General features: G+C 37.9%; 1 protein-coding gene across 2 annotated transcripts; it reads right to left on the reverse strand.

Moving 5' to 3' along the window:
• Positions 1-7,558: 7,558 nt before the first annotated feature.
• Positions 7,559-15,206, reverse strand: asb1 (ankyrin repeat and SOCS box containing 1). Of its 2 annotated transcripts, none has more exons than XM_079880664.1 (5): positions 14,988-15,206; positions 12,880-13,021; positions 11,549-11,851; positions 9,712-10,094; positions 7,559-8,232 (listed from the first exon to the last, which is right to left on the reverse strand). In XM_079880664.1, the coding sequence occupies exons 1-5, from the start codon at positions 15,028-15,030 to the stop codon at positions 8,102-8,104; spliced, it is 1,002 nt and encodes a 333-aa protein (XP_079736790.1). In that variant the 5' UTR covers positions 15,031-15,206; the 3' UTR covers positions 7,559-8,101. The 2 variants fall into 2 exon arrangements, with proteins under 2 accessions (XP_079736790.1, XP_079736791.1); XM_079880665.1 differs by lacking the exon at positions 14,988-15,206 and adding an exon at positions 14,414-14,483.
• Between the last annotated feature and the right edge of the window lie 576 nt (positions 15,207-15,782).

Here is a 15,782-nt window from a genome sequence, read left to right on the forward strand (position 1 = left end):
GAGATCCAGCGAGAGATTGCAAGCTTTCTTAACACACCTCAGAGTACCCGGCAATCATTGCTCCAAATAAACATTCCATGTGGAAATTCATGCAACTATTACATTCAATCATCACAGGCTCTGCACTTCGTATTTTAGCACAACCACCCAAGATAAATATACCCTGCACTGTTTCAAAACAGGAATGTCAGGTATCTCTTGATTAAACTGGACGCAGTTAGCCAAAAAAATGAACATACTATTTGGGTGTCGGGTAAAGGTAGCATCAAGAACACACCTGTCTCTCCAACTTAATGTCAGGAAAAAAAAAACAAGTAGACAGGAAATGCATGTTCCTGACAGTAACCTAAAGAGGTAGAGGCAGTCAGAGCCCTTTAGAGATCAAGCTGCGGACAGCTAACCGGGCCTCCGCTCCGCTGGGAGAGTATCAGGTTCTGCCACATGGGTCAGCTAAGTCGAGTTTTGTGTACCTTCCTATTCATGTGCTGACTCTTCACATTATAGCCTCGTCACGGCCATCGATCCAATCCACCTGGGCTTCCTTACAGGCTCCCGGGTCTCAGGGTGAATCCATTTGCATCTTTGCAAAGAGCGCTAGGCGAGTGCATTGGCTGAAAAGGCAAGCAAGCATGACATACTTTACATCGGGTTTGTAATGCTTTTAATCCAAATGCACATTCAAATTGACATGATTTCCTTTGACCGCTACTGTTAAATCACAAGTGCCAAAGCAAAAAAAAAAATTTTTTTTTAAGAATTTGTATTTGCAATCTGCATTAAATGCTGTGCAATAGAGAATGATGATAGCAATTTTTATTGGCAATTTAAAACCCAGAAACGAGCTGCATTTTAACACTTCCGGTTGGCTGTTTGGTTAAATGCCTGAAATAAGGTCTGTGTTGAACTCAAGCTCAAGATCTTTTCACTTTTTTTTTTTCTAGGATATAAAGTACATGAGTAATAACTCCTTGGCTTTTACTTGTCTTGTGTGTCTAAATGGGACTACAGAGGTTGTCGAGGACATTAAATGTCATCACGCCGAACAGGTAAACTCATTTACTCACTAGTCCGCTTTTACAGCCTTGTGTTTAGAATCAGGCTCTTGACGTTTAGCTTTTTACTTCTGCCGATTATGTTTAGGCTTCACAATTTGTTAAAGTGTTTATTTGTTAAGACTAAGAACAAAACATGCAAGAATCACATTGGGGGGTTTGTCGAGGCTTCCAGGGGGATGCTAATTTCCGGGTTAAGTCAAAGTCCACTGTTGGAAATGAAGGTGGCTAAAGCATTTATGCAGTTTACCTTTATTCAAAACCATGTGAGATTGAGTTGAGCATCTCTCGACGCTGAAGAAAAAACGTGAGAGGCTTTAGTGGGAAGGAACAAAGACAGCCAAAATCAACCTCCACCAGGACTAATCCTCTAAACATCTCTTTTCCTTCTTATTGGAGATCTGGGAAGCTCGTCTGTGCCGTCTTATCAGGGGAGGAAATGGTTGATTTGATGTGGCGTTGGGCCGTGGGCTTGGATCCTTTCCCACCCTCTGTCAGAAGGGTCGTACTAGGAGGAAGTGTCGAGGGAATCGCTGCAGGGCCTCCATCCAAATGAGACACCCCATATCCTCCTTCTACGCTGTTCACGGTTCCACTTCAGGGTCACTTGATCCGAATCGCAGAAAGCGACACAGTCTGCGAATGAGCTCAGAGTTACGTAATAGCATGATTCAGAAGTCTATGTGGTGGATTTGGATTTGGTGGTAGGGGGTTTCGTGACACATGATGATGCAATCCCGTGACTCTACCTGTGAACCCGCATGCATGGCGTTCACAGGCCGCTCTCCACTCCATTCTGTGCCTGCAGGTTTAAGTCTGGGATTCCAGGCTGCAGGAAAACACATTTTACTGCATTCCCATAGTGGTCGTGGAATTGTTATTGTCCTCTTCCTTTCCAGGGTTCCTGCTGATGCCGTCGTCTGATGGCGGTTTGTTAGCCGAGTGACAATTCCTGCTTAATTTCAAGAGGAAGCCCGAATGCCCTCAAACATGTCTGCTGATATCTTTGTTCCTTGGCCAAGAGCAAACGGTTCAGCTCAGCTGTGGAGCTGCTCCCCAGAGCCAAAGCTTCACAGAAGCAATTAACCATGGGTAGTTTGGCTTAATGAATACTATCAATTACAAAGCCTCTGTACTTAAAGAGCTGGAAAAACTCTGGGACTGTGTGGTATTTCGCATGAGGGAAAACGTAAAACATTCTGCGAGATTATTTTTAGCAGTTTTGTGCGGCTTAAGATTAATGTTTAGTAATAAAACAACAATCTACAGTTAATGTGCATGATCTCTAAATCAAACTAGGTTAATGAACACAAACCCAATGCTAAAAGGCTGTTGACCTGCAATATGAGTTGGCAAATGCTATTGCAAGGTCTCAAAGATGTTTGTTTAGTTTGCTTTTTTATTAGTTTCAGATCTGTACACTTTCAAGAGGCAGGAGCTGAGAGTCTGGAACATTCATTCCGCTGTATGCCGCAATTCACAACTGCCGGTGCTGCTGGAAATAAGTCAAATTAAGAGGCATTAAGCAATTTTGGTTTCCTAATTAACACAGATTTATAGGTAAATTTTCTCCATTCAATATTTCCTGTCTTAAACCAAGCCACAGATTTAAGCGTCGCCTTCCTTTACTGTCTGAGATCTGACACGCAAACGGCTGTTTGAGAGGAGAACTGCGCCGGAAATACTATTGTAATTGATTTTGCATGTGTATGACACAGAAATGAAAAATTACCAATATTTATTTAATCGCTACCCTTCCTGTTATATTGACCTGACTCAAAACAAGCAAAAATAGTGTTTTACTTGGACTGCATATCAATAGTGTTTAATTTCTAGAATTCTAGCTTTTTTTTTTTTGGCAGGAACAACACATCTTTAATAATACCTGATGTAAATCACATGCAAACTGAAAAAAAAAAAAGCTTTTTTTTTTCTTTTTTTTTTTTAATGTGAACTATGCAGCAGGATGAGGAGGCGGAAAACTGAACAACAAAAAGATCCAGCTAGTCAAAGGTATGAGATCACTGTTCCAAAAAAATGTGCTGCAATTAAAGAAGGAAAATAAAATAAGAGCGCAAGTGCAAATTACTCTGATAGAAGGTGAGATACGAGATGAAAATGAACTAAACAACATGCAGCTGTTCCTCAATTGTAACAAATAGAAAAAAAGTTATTTTTCACGACACAAGCACACATGCACTTTTATAAGCCTATATAAAATCTTAAGACGCAGTTAATTGAATTTCCGTTAAAACCAAAATTAAATGCATGAGGAAATTGTCTGTTTCATTGAAAACTTAGGATGTGTTTTTCTAATACATTTATAAGACAAGAATGCAGTTAGTGGCATCATAAAACAATTGATAAACTACAACTACAGCTGATTTATGGAAAAACAAATAAAAATAACAGGGGTAAAATGAATGAAACGTTGCTTTATCGTTCATCAATAGTCAAAATATCAGACAGAATCAGAATCACTCTTCTGGGAATCTGAATGCTGCTAATGTACAAAACTTACAAACCAAAAACATAAATGTTTGTTATATCAGAAACGAAACCTACATTTTGAAATGTTGAATGCAGAAGAGTGCAGAGGTTTTGATAAAGACAAAAAAACCCTGATGACCCATAAAATGCCAAAATATATGGTTAAATACACATTTACATACTGTACATGCATGCATACATAACAATGCCCAAGAGAAAATGCTTGTTATAAATAATTTTTGGTCCCTGTGGAGAGAAGGAAGGCATGGTGAGGCTTCACATGAAGATAGTGCCATCTAGAGCTCTGAGTCAATATACACCCATTAAACTGAAACTACTACAGCTATAAGAAAGAGCAGAGATCATGTCTTGGACAAAGTTAAATGCACAAACCATCATCATACAGTGCAATATAGTCTTGACTGAATAATAAAGGGTCTTGATTTAGCATCACAATACACCATATATAGTACTACACAGATTCTTTATAATAGATATTACTTTGCGTAAAAGAGATGCCACTTGACTAAAACGACATTGCAAAATAAGGTGGATAAAGGTCACTTGTAAGGTCATGAGTACGGAGCCCTTAAAGGGACATGGTGTTGGAAAAAAATATGAGATGGGAGGAAAAATAATCAATGCTTTTGCTTTCTCTTGCAAATGAGAAACTTTCCACAAAACTTTTGGGTTCTTTGCAAGCGAAGGCAAAGGTTCTTGGGGAACACAAAACATTTGTGAGAGAACACAAAAGCATTGACAAAAAATGTTTTCTCCCATCTCATTTGTTTTTCCTTCACCGTGTCCCCTTAGGGGCTCCGTACATGAGTGACTTGGTTGTCATGTATATACCACTGAATGTGTTATTAAATAACCACATGCCTTTCCCACTAAATCCTGAAACAAACACAAATGTGCAAAATGAGTTCAAAAACCACGTTCCCGTTCGCCAACTCAGAGTCAGACAGCTACCTTCTAACAATCAGTATCCTTGGAAACTTTGAGCATCACAGAACGTCAGTGCAGAAAGGCATATAGTTCATCATAACATTGTAATATACATCATATTTATGATGCTAAATGTACCCGATTTTTCATATCAACAGTAAAAGATAACCTGGCTTGTCTTGAGACTCCCCAGCTTCACAGCATACAACACAATCACATGAAAGTGCGTATCTATAGCACTCATTTTATTTCTAGAGCCATTCATAAGCAAAAAATGCATGATACGCACTGTAAACCCCTTGGGTAGGATTAGGGGTGTGGAGTGCGTGCGTATTACACGCCATAAAGTGCGTATCATATGCACGCAAAAACTATTTTTGCCGTATAAATGGTATGAGGAATAAAATTTGTGCTATAGATACGCACTTTCATGAGATCGGGCTGGCATTGACGTGATTGTTTACATTGTAGTTTGTGACGTAAGAAACACTGGCGATTTCAAACCGCGTGTTTGAGACTGTCTTTGGTAAACTGCAGTTTTAAGGAGAAAATACTTAATACACAATAATTTACCAATGGTTTGTCTTAAAGCATATTAAAAACCCCACATAGAGATATAAACAACATTAAAAGCTTGATTTTCACCACAGGGGGTCTTCAAGGCCAACATTTATTAGGTTGTATTATAAAGTGTACTTACATATTTATTTTGGATGGCCAAAGTGCATTTTTTTTAACACATGCTTCCCGTCCCAGTTCAAATCAAGGAGATTTTATTGAACATCCTATCCCGACTTGGGAAATGGCCAATCACAGATGAGAATTTTGGGATGACTTTAGGGATTCAGGGCCCCCCCCCCCCCCATCTGAACATGCATCCTGCTCTTAGAGTTTTGGGGTTTCTAAGCGGCCTCTTTCCAGATCTGCTGTTGAAAACAATCGGAAAAAGATGACAGTCACTCAAGATCTGCTGCTGACATATTGACATTAAACAGGGAGCTTTGAAAAGTGTTGGAAAACAAGTGTTCGATGGCAGCATAACAGCAAAAATGCACCGAGGGAAGATTATTACAGGGTACTCATGAACGAGAGTGCATTTAGTAGTGTGTGAACCCACCTTTCCCCCATTGGGCAGACGCAGATAAAGCGACTGCAGTTCTATGAGTCCACTGGTGATTCGTTGGCAGAGTCCAGGCTTTCCCAGGCTTTGCTTTCCACTGTTTGTGGTTTTTAGCAAGATGTGGTTTTAATGTCACAGCACACTAAAGTTATAGTCTGACAAGGAGAAAAGGCAGTTGTACCCAGAGAGTGATCCTGATGGATGAAGCCTGGGAAATCTGCGATATGGTTATGCGATATGGAGGCCATTATATGATAGTGAGATATGATAGCTCAATATGATATCTGCTAAGACCCCTGAGAAACTCGTGGGCAGGGCCTCTGTAAAGACAGGATCCATCGTACAGGAAGTATAAATTACTTCCTGTGCTGAATGGTAATTATGTTTTTAAATCATGACATTTACATGCTGAGAGAGAAAAATAATAATGACCCATTGGGTTAAAACACACACACACACACACACACACACACACACACACACACACACACACACACACACACACACACACACACACACACACACACACACACACACACACACAAAGAAAACAAAGCTGATGGGAGCATGGAGCTGTGTGCAATAGGTTTTTCAAATCAGTATTGAAATGAAAAGTGATACTCAAGTTTCATAACTAAGTAAAAGTACAGATACCACATCAAAAAGTGGTATTTTAATGGAAATGAAAAAGAAAAAAATATCTATTTTTTGCTTTTCAGCAAGGATGCATTCAATTGATCGAAAGTGACAGTAAAGACATTTATAATGTTACAGAGGAATTCTATTAGAAAATTCGGTTCTTTTGAACATTCTATTCATCAAAGAATTCTGAAAAAAAAGTTTCAGTTTAAACAGATATATTATTATAATAAGAAATGTTTCTTGATAATAGTTTTGTAATGTGTGTATGTTGTGTTTTGTTATCGTGGTATTTGACATGGATATAATCAATTTGAGTATGACATGTATGTAGACTGTACGATGATGACATCTATTGGATCATAGTCTACTACACAAGTTAGTATAGAAGAATAAGACGTCATCAGCATGCGCTAGTGGTAAACAAATAGAGCAAGATGAATCGCACTTTGACAAATGTGATTTTTATGGATGCTGAAAAAAAAAAAAAAAAAAAAAAGTAGAAAAAAAGAGCAAATGGAGCTTGAGGTAAGTAGTAATTTTAGCACCATGTCGCCTTGATCAATACACCATTTCATGTTGCACTTTTATTGGCTAGTCAGTAGACGTAGGTTGTAGAAGCAAACAGACTATGAGATGATTATGCTAAATTTCACTGTCACAGTTAGAAAATGATCACAGGTTATCTTTGGTCGCAAGACCGTGACAACGGCCATCTTTGATCCTCTCTCACTGTATGACCTAGGACCACTGTTTAGGAGCCACAACCACAGAAATCACCTCGATTGGTCATCTTTCGTCTGGGACAGCCCAAAATTGTACAATAAGTACCAGGTATTAAAAGTGGTTGTGTTTACTCCTATGATCTCCATTATATATACTCCTATGATCTTCCTAAGTTTTCCATTGTGGATTTAATAAATACCATATTTGGTTTCTACTCTTTTCATCGTGTGCATTACTACAGCAACCATAAAAAGTCGTGAAATTTTTTCAGCAGAAATTATTTCTGAAGGCTCATGTTACACTGAAGACAGGAGTAATGACAGATGAAAATTCATATGAATACATTAAATTCTAAAATATACCAAAATATGAATCATTTATTTTAAATTATAATAATATATCCTAATATTACTGTTTTGATCAAATAAATGCAGCCTTGGTAAGTATTCAACTGCTATTGTTGACACGGCTGTATATTCTGGAAATAACTGCAAAAAACGCTTATTGGGCAGGATGTTAAGACATTTCAATGCGCTTCCTACATTTTAATCAGGGTAATGAATAACAAGACAATCAGAATGTATCAGGGTAAAAATATTTATCTGGATTGCAAAAAAAAAAGTGAGGTAAACAAAAGTTGCAACAAATCAAAATATTCAAGGAAAGAAGAAGCTACTTCAATAAAGTACAGATGTACACTTCAGTACTTCACACTACTGTAAATGCAAAAATACAGGAACTATGTAAGAAAACATTTTCAGCATTATATTCCCATGTTGATGTTATAAAAACATCAAAAAGCACCAGAGTCATACCTTTAATTTTACAGTGATTTTACTACTGGTACTACAGTGATTTTTCTTTGGCAAGCTGAGTATCTAAAACTCTCTGAAATGGCAGCAACAGCGTGTTTATTAAATATTTTCGCTAATATGTTTATGCATTACTCTCACAATAAGATATGTAGTATTCTCAGCTTTATTCCACAGATTTTCCCCCAGAACCAACACAGAAAAAAGCCATTACCTTGGAAGACATTGGTTTCCAGTGTAAGTAATGTTGAGGAGCGAGCGGCCACTTACACCCTCAAATGAATCGACCATCTACATGGAGAAGCAGAGTCACATCAATCCTTGTGGAACATAAACCTTTTGATGATTTCTGGCAGCTGAAGCAAAGAGATGCATTGCAGATGCTCCTTGCCCATGATCTTCCGGATTCTAATGCGGCACAGGTCCATCAATCTCCTCGGGTTTCCTGTGTTAGAAAGCAATAGTGAGCACAGGTAATAGCAATGCTCAATGCAGTTTAACTATAAAACTTATTGCATAATATCAAGGAAATATAATTACCCTGCCTATTTGTTTATTGTAGATGCCTTTTTGTTACACATATTTATCCAATGTATTGAAAATAGTTATGAATGTGTGTGTGCCTACCCATGAGAGGGAGGAGCAGAAGTGTGTGTGTTTATATGTGTGCTCAAGGACACAAAAGATTGTGGTTCTACTGTGGTTCTTCTCCTAGAACCTTAAAAGGAAATCAGCCATCTTGGTTGAGTTTACTGGAGTTCAAGGACGTGAACATGTGGACGGTTTGCACCTGCAAGGCCTTGAGAAGGTTCTTGGAAACTTTGGGAAACTTACAACTTACGTCATTCAAGAAGATTAGCACCTAACTTCAGTGGCAAACAACAGGAGTATAAAAGACTGAAGAGTTGATCGCCTCTTGGGATACTGATACACCAGTACTGACGCCTAGAAGTCCAGAGCTGACTACACCTCTGATTCAAAGTAGGATTATTGTACTTTATACTTTAGTGATGAAGTATTATGTGCCTTTACATTTTTGCATATTATAAAAAGAAAAGTAACCAATTAAAAGAAATTTTGTTGATTACAAAAACTGCCTTCCGAGGCTTTGCTTTTTAGTGTTTTTAGTGTGACCTAGGGATGTTAACCGATGACCGTTTGACCGATGGTTGACCGTATCAACGTTAATCGATCAAAGTTGTCGGTTAAAAAACAAAAAAGTGATCTCTAAATTAGGCTATTATAGACAGTGGACTAAACGCTACTACAGTTAGCCATCTCATTCCAAGATCTTTTTGTGTGAAGTGAACAAATCCCTCACACTCAATTTTTCATAACTCGCCTGTTTGTACTTAATAAACCAATAAAAACATTTGGCCCGAGGTCACAGCGTTTGGGTTTGCGCGCTCACAAGGTTTGCGAAAAGTAAAGGCTACAGGCTAAAACACTCGAGGTTAAAGCGGCGTCTCTTCGGAGCTGTCATTTTCTTAAATGAGCTGCGGCAATGTTTCAAATGAGCTTCTAACGCTAGACAAACATCTTTATTTTCAACGCGATCACCTTGTACCCAAACCATTTCGAAACTAAGGAGCCATTTGTCCTCCGATTACATACAAGCTCCTCGGCGCCGCGTTTGCGGGACTCATGTTTCGCGCTGTAGGGGATTTAAAAAAAGTGACGTGAGTGTGAGTGTGTGTGTGAGCGGGAGGTAGAGCAGCAGAGAGATGCGACGCGATAGAGTTGCGAAATTGCAGGCGCAGCTCGAAATGGCTGTTATTTCAAATAGTGTAGCATATTTTAAACTACTCGGTTAACCGGTTTCAACCGGCTAATGAGGCTCGGTGGTCGGTCAAGAAAATTTTTTGTTTTCGCCATCCCTAGTGTGACCCATCAATAACATGACATCATCTAAAACACAACTTACTTTTGGCCTCCTGGAAGATTCGAAGGGCTTCAGCGTTGACCTTTAAGCGAACCTTGCTGTCAGGATCGAGCTTGTACCAGGGGACCAGATACGGGTTAGCGCCATGGTCCAACAGCAAGCGAACAAAGGCTGGTTCGCATCCGAGTTTCAGAACTGCATCCAGCATACAGGAGGTCCGGCCCCTGACCAGCGCTTCCCTGTTCACGGGGCCATTGTAGTTGTAGTTTGGATTGGCCCCGGCATTCAGAAGCATCTGGAAGCAGGGGAAGTGGTGGTAAACAGCGCTGATGAACAGTGGACAGACTGCCAGAGTTGCCAAAGTGTGGGTGCCGTACATAGCCCTCTGTTTCAGCCGGTGGTCAATATCAACATCAGCATTGAACCTGTGTGTATTACAGGCCACATACAGACTAATGAACTACATTCAGTAAGAACTAAACTCTCAATAAAGCTGTTCTCATTTACATATTTGTTCTGTTAACATTTTGATTATAATTGCAACCTCATCTGACAAAATCACCATACACAGTAGGGTGGTCCTTATTTTTAAAGTATCCAATTGTCATGCTCTTAACCCTTCAAATTGTTCCTTTATATAAGAAAATACAGCATGCCAATTTTTATGGCAGTAACATAATAATTACTGGTAGCTCAATAGCTTTAAACTTTCTGAGATTTTGATGATTTTCATAAAAACAGATCATTTGATTTGGTATTGTACCTGGCTAGTAAAATTCCAAAAAAATCTCCATAAAAGCATCTAATGCACCATATATTCCTAAATATGTATTTTAGATACATATCTCAGTTTACTTATTGTAGAAACTAAATCCAAATTAATCCATCCATGATGACCCGGTTTAGCAGATTTACCTTTCCTGGTGGAATCAATACATATTTCTATTGATGATCACCTTGGTTATTGTTTGGGTTTAGAACACATTTTTTGGTTTAAAAAATTACATTACGTTCCTTGAAATTGACCCGGAACTTTGGCCGAATCAAGCAGATTATCAGGAGGCACAGGCAACCATGCAATGAAAGTAGTCAATGATCACGCCGAGAGAGGAGTGGCTCTGATTCAAGAATACAATGGCTATCTCACACACTCTGAAGAACAATTGCAGTTTCTCCTTCATGTGGTGGAAGATCACCGACGGATCTATCCAGACTGCAAAAAGTCAACACTGGCTGCTGAGCATCAGAAATGAGGGATTGTTGAAAACTTTGTGCTTTGAGATTGTTGTCATTGTTGTCATGTCAGTGTTGCTCTGATTTCAATAAAATGTAGTTCATTTGCAGCAACTTTTAATATTACTTGCATATCACAATACCGCCGCACAGCTTAACATAGGCAATCTTCCACATGATTGAGCTACCTCTAAATATATTTTTTTTGTCAACTTTTTTGCATATTTCTAATTTTGAAGTTAAAAGGAACAGTTTAAAAGGTTAAGACACTAACATTTTGCACAAAAAAAAAATTGGATTTGATAAGGACCACCCTAATACACAGACTGCAAGTTAAAGACAATCTGTGCTGTGATTTCAGCCATATTTACAAGTAAAATGATAACGAGAGAACGTCAGGGGTGAGATGATTGTTTTGTTTGTTTGTTAAATGCCCCAAAAATTGCCAAATACATTCAAATATAACCCAAATATATTTTAATGGGCACCTTAGTCATTTCCTGCCAGTTTTGAGAATCGAACCCGCAACCTTTGGGTTACCAGTCTGACTCTCTAGCCATTAGGCCACGACTGCACACTCAACTTAGTCACTCAGTAATGGCAGGATAGGAGTTTGCAAGATATATCATTTGTTAAACGATCCTACCTGATCAGCTCTCTTAGGATGTCCACTCGCCCCAATTGTGCAGCGTTGTATATAGGTGTGCTTCGGTGATGCCGGCTGCCGTTCGGATCAGCACCAGCTTTCAGAAGGATCTTCACACAGTCCAGGTGTCCATTATACACAGCCATGAACAAAGCAGTCTGACCCTTCACATCCACCAGGTCCACTCCAGCTCCCTGAGAGATCAGGAACTCCACGCATGTGCTGTGACCCATCATGGCAGCAATACGCAGGGGCGTGCAGGGCAACAAACCACATGACCAAATCAACTTCTCGTTGATTCGCCTAAAAAAGAATTCAGTGTTACAAATTTCAGCTAACACAATCTAATATTCTGTGTTAACATAATTAAGCAACCCAGATCACCATTTGAATTGGACAAGAACATTTACATGTATGCATTTGGCAGAAGCTTTAATCCAAAGCGATGGTTTGTGAGCAGTGCTGCCAACTACTCTTAATGGAAAGCAGTTAACGCCTGCTAGAAAAGTCGTTAAATGTCGCTAGATGACGACATGTGCTAATTAGCATATTCATTACATTGATCTAATACGTCATCACTTAGTATTTGCATTCTGCCTACTGTCAGAATTTTACATTAGTTCCCTTCTCTCTTACTCTCTATGCTCACATACATTTTATTAATATAACCAAATAAAGCCCAATAAAGCTGTTCTTATGTACATATTTTTTGTTTCTGCTGTCAGACAACGGAATGAGTATGAAATAGACTATATGCAATCACTTTCTGCTTATCTGCAATGCTAAAATCCTGATTTAAAATTGCGACATCATCTGGCAAAATCACCATACATATACTGTGCGTTAAAGAAAATGGCTGTGTTGTGATTTCAGCTATATTTACATGTAAAATGATAACGAGAGAACAGAGACAATGTTAGAGTGACAGAATGCCTCTTATTTTTTATTTTGTTTGTTAAATGCCAAAAATGTACTTTTGAAATTTTTTTTTGAAAAATTGCCAAATATATTTAAATATAGCCAAAGTATCTCAATGTCGAAAAACAAAAATAAAAGTTGCTGCGACAATAAGAAATATCGCTAAATATTTTTTTATGCGTTAATTATCTCTCAAATATAATAAATTCAGAATCCATTTTAACGTTTGATTTTTTTTTTCTTCAAATTAGTTTATTTTTGTATGCTACACAGTTTCGGTAGAGAGTTAAGTCACCACTGTATGTGGGCCCTAAAGCAAACCATTGTGTAGGTTTTCTTTTTACAGAAGAAAAGATCTGATACTACTTCCGTTTCGTCATGACTAAATGAATGAATGAAGAAGGAAATTTCACCGTTTGAAGCTGTCTTCTTGTAGTAGGGTCCTGAGAGTGTCTAGATCTCCCAAATGGGCAGCGTTGTGTAGACGCATGTCCTCACTCGGTTCCAGAGGCCTGTCGCCGAATTGCTCCTGGAGCCATTCCCTCAGGTTACGACCTAACAGAGACAAGATCAATAAATGAAGATAGATCTGTATGATAGGCGTATGTGTAGTTGTTGAAAATCTTTTTAGAAACACTATGAAGATATTTAAAGCTCACTCTATGGACATAAATTACTAAAAGTAAATTCTCACATTTGTATCTGTAAGTGTCTCACATTTAACTCATACAGAGTAATAAGATTGTTTCTCAGTACAATACAGATAAATTGCGACTTTATCTCACAATTCTGACTTCATGACACACAAATGCAACTTTATATCTCACAATTCCTTTCTACTGTTACACGCAATTGCGACTTTATACTGTAACACGCAACTGCGACTTTAAATCACGCAATTCTGACATTATAACACGCAATTGTGACTTTATATCATGCAAATCTGTATGGCAAGCCGTTTTAGCTTAAATTGTACCCAGCATTACTCGTCGTAATTGCATTTTTACTAGTAAGAATTAAATTTGAGAGCTCTACAATTAAATTCTTACTAGTAACAATTCCAATTAGAGCTCTACAAATGAATTTTTACTAGTCATATGTCTCCATTGACTTCCATTCATTTTTAATTACGGAGCTCTACAATTGAATTGTTACTAGTAAGAATTACAATTAGAGAGCTCTCTAATTCAATTATTATTAGTAACAATTCCAATTAGAGAGCTCTACAATTCAATTATTACTAGTAATAATTACAATTAGAGAGCTCTCTAATTAAATTATTACTAGTAAAAAAAACGATTTAAAGATATGTATAATTGCAGAGCTCTGTAATTGAATTAAAGAGCTCTGCAATTGCATTCTTACTAGTAACAACTGAATTAGAGAGCTCTCTAATTGGAATTCTTATTAGTAACAATTAAATTGTAGAGCTCCGTAATTAAAAATGAATGGAAGTCAATGGAGACATATGACTAGTAAAAATTCATTTGTAGAGCTCTCTAATTGGAATTGTTACTAGTAAGAATTGAATTAGAGAGCTTTGTAATTGTAATTCTTACTAGTAATAATTGAATTAGCGAGCTCTCTAATTGTAATTTTTACTAGTAATAATTGAATAGTAGAGCTCTCTAATTGAATTCTTACTAGTAAAAATGCAATTGCGACGAGTAACGCTGGGTACAATTTAAGCTAAAACGGCTTGCCATAAATCTGACTATATCACACAGTTTATAATTCGCATTTGCAAGTTTTTATCACGCAATTCTGAGAAAAAAGTTCAGAATTGCTAGATGTAACTCAATTGCAAGAAAAAAAGTCAGAATTGTGAGATAAGTCACAATTACATTTTCTTTCTTTTTTCAAATTCTGTGGTGGAAACAGGCTTCCATAGAAATGGCTTTCATTCAGATATTTGAAAATGTCTAGCATTACTATCTGTCAAACTGCCCCTCAATCAATCTCCGCCCGAGATTGTAGCTGAACATCCAGAATAAATTGAAAACGCCCGCTCTGCTCCGAGTCAGTGGACACGCACCATCGACTGGTCACGAGGTCGACATCAGCCACGCCTCTCGCGATGTTTGCATTATCGCACATGAAGTAAACAGCACTTTTGAATTATACAATAACCAGAAACGTTTTCCCATGGTTATGTGCTGCTACAATGCCTTTATGCACAAGAAGAAAGTTATAGGCTAAACAGGCCTGTTATTTAAAATATTTAAATACTAACTTATTGAGTTTCCAGAGGAAACGAACTTTTGCGCGAGAACGCTAAAGCTCCGACGTTGCGATTGTAAGACAGGTTCAGCTTCAAATGGGTACATTGACCGTAGTTTCAGTAATATAGCTACGTGCATATCTTTCACTTGGGTGTGTGAAAGAGGCTTTTCAACAATTATGTCCATAATAGATCTGCATTGAACATAATGCCGTATTAAACAGCTGAAAAACGTATGTTCATTCTTATATAAATGTTTAGAATAAGTCAGACATTTGGATCAGAGGTACAATCACATACCAGCTGTGTTTGGGCGCTCAACATTCTCTCTATCAGCCATCATGTCCTGTCAGTCTACTTCAAAATAATGTCATAAACCACAACCAATGACTAAAACTGTCGTAAGCGTCTGTGCCTTTCTCTTGATGTTGTTTTTAGCAGCAGCATGGACTCATAACTACATCACTGTAAGAGCTTCTCTGATTGGCTGACTTGCAGTTGTCTGGCTCATGCTCATCTGGTTTTAAGGTGGACTGCTGCAAGTTCTTGCATAGCCTACCTATCTAATGTTTTAATACAAAGTGACTTTGATAATTAGACAACCAAAAGCAATTTATTATGCCAGAGACACCAAAATACGTAAGTATGCTACCAAAAATATGAATTACAAGCATTATAAAATTGCAGTTATGAAAGAATAGAAACACTATTCCATTTCCATAAGATGCTAGTAACAGAGGTCTAAGAGTATTTAATTAATTATTTTATTTTATTTTCCACCAAGATGTCTTTACTGTAATATAGCCATATATTTTATATTGAGGATATTTGCAATTCCCATTATTTTACATGGGGATTGTCATTACTGTAGTCTTCCCCCATGTACTGCTACACAATGATTATTAATTTTTATTTACATTTAAATCAGATTTAATTAAGGGCAGTACCACATATACCATGTCAATAATGAACATTTACAATAATCTAGCTTTCTGAGGGGAGAGCTGAACCTGAACATGTTTTTGACAGTTTTCCTGAGATTCACACACTTACTGACCTTCTGCTCGTTGACTCGGAGACCCGAGGAGAGTTCAG

The sequence above is a fragment of the Squalius cephalus genome (assembly GCF_949319135.1).
Source record: "Squalius cephalus genome assembly, chromosome: 9".
NCBI classification, from domain to species: domain Eukaryota; kingdom Metazoa; phylum Chordata; class Actinopteri; order Cypriniformes; family Leuciscidae; genus Squalius; species Squalius cephalus.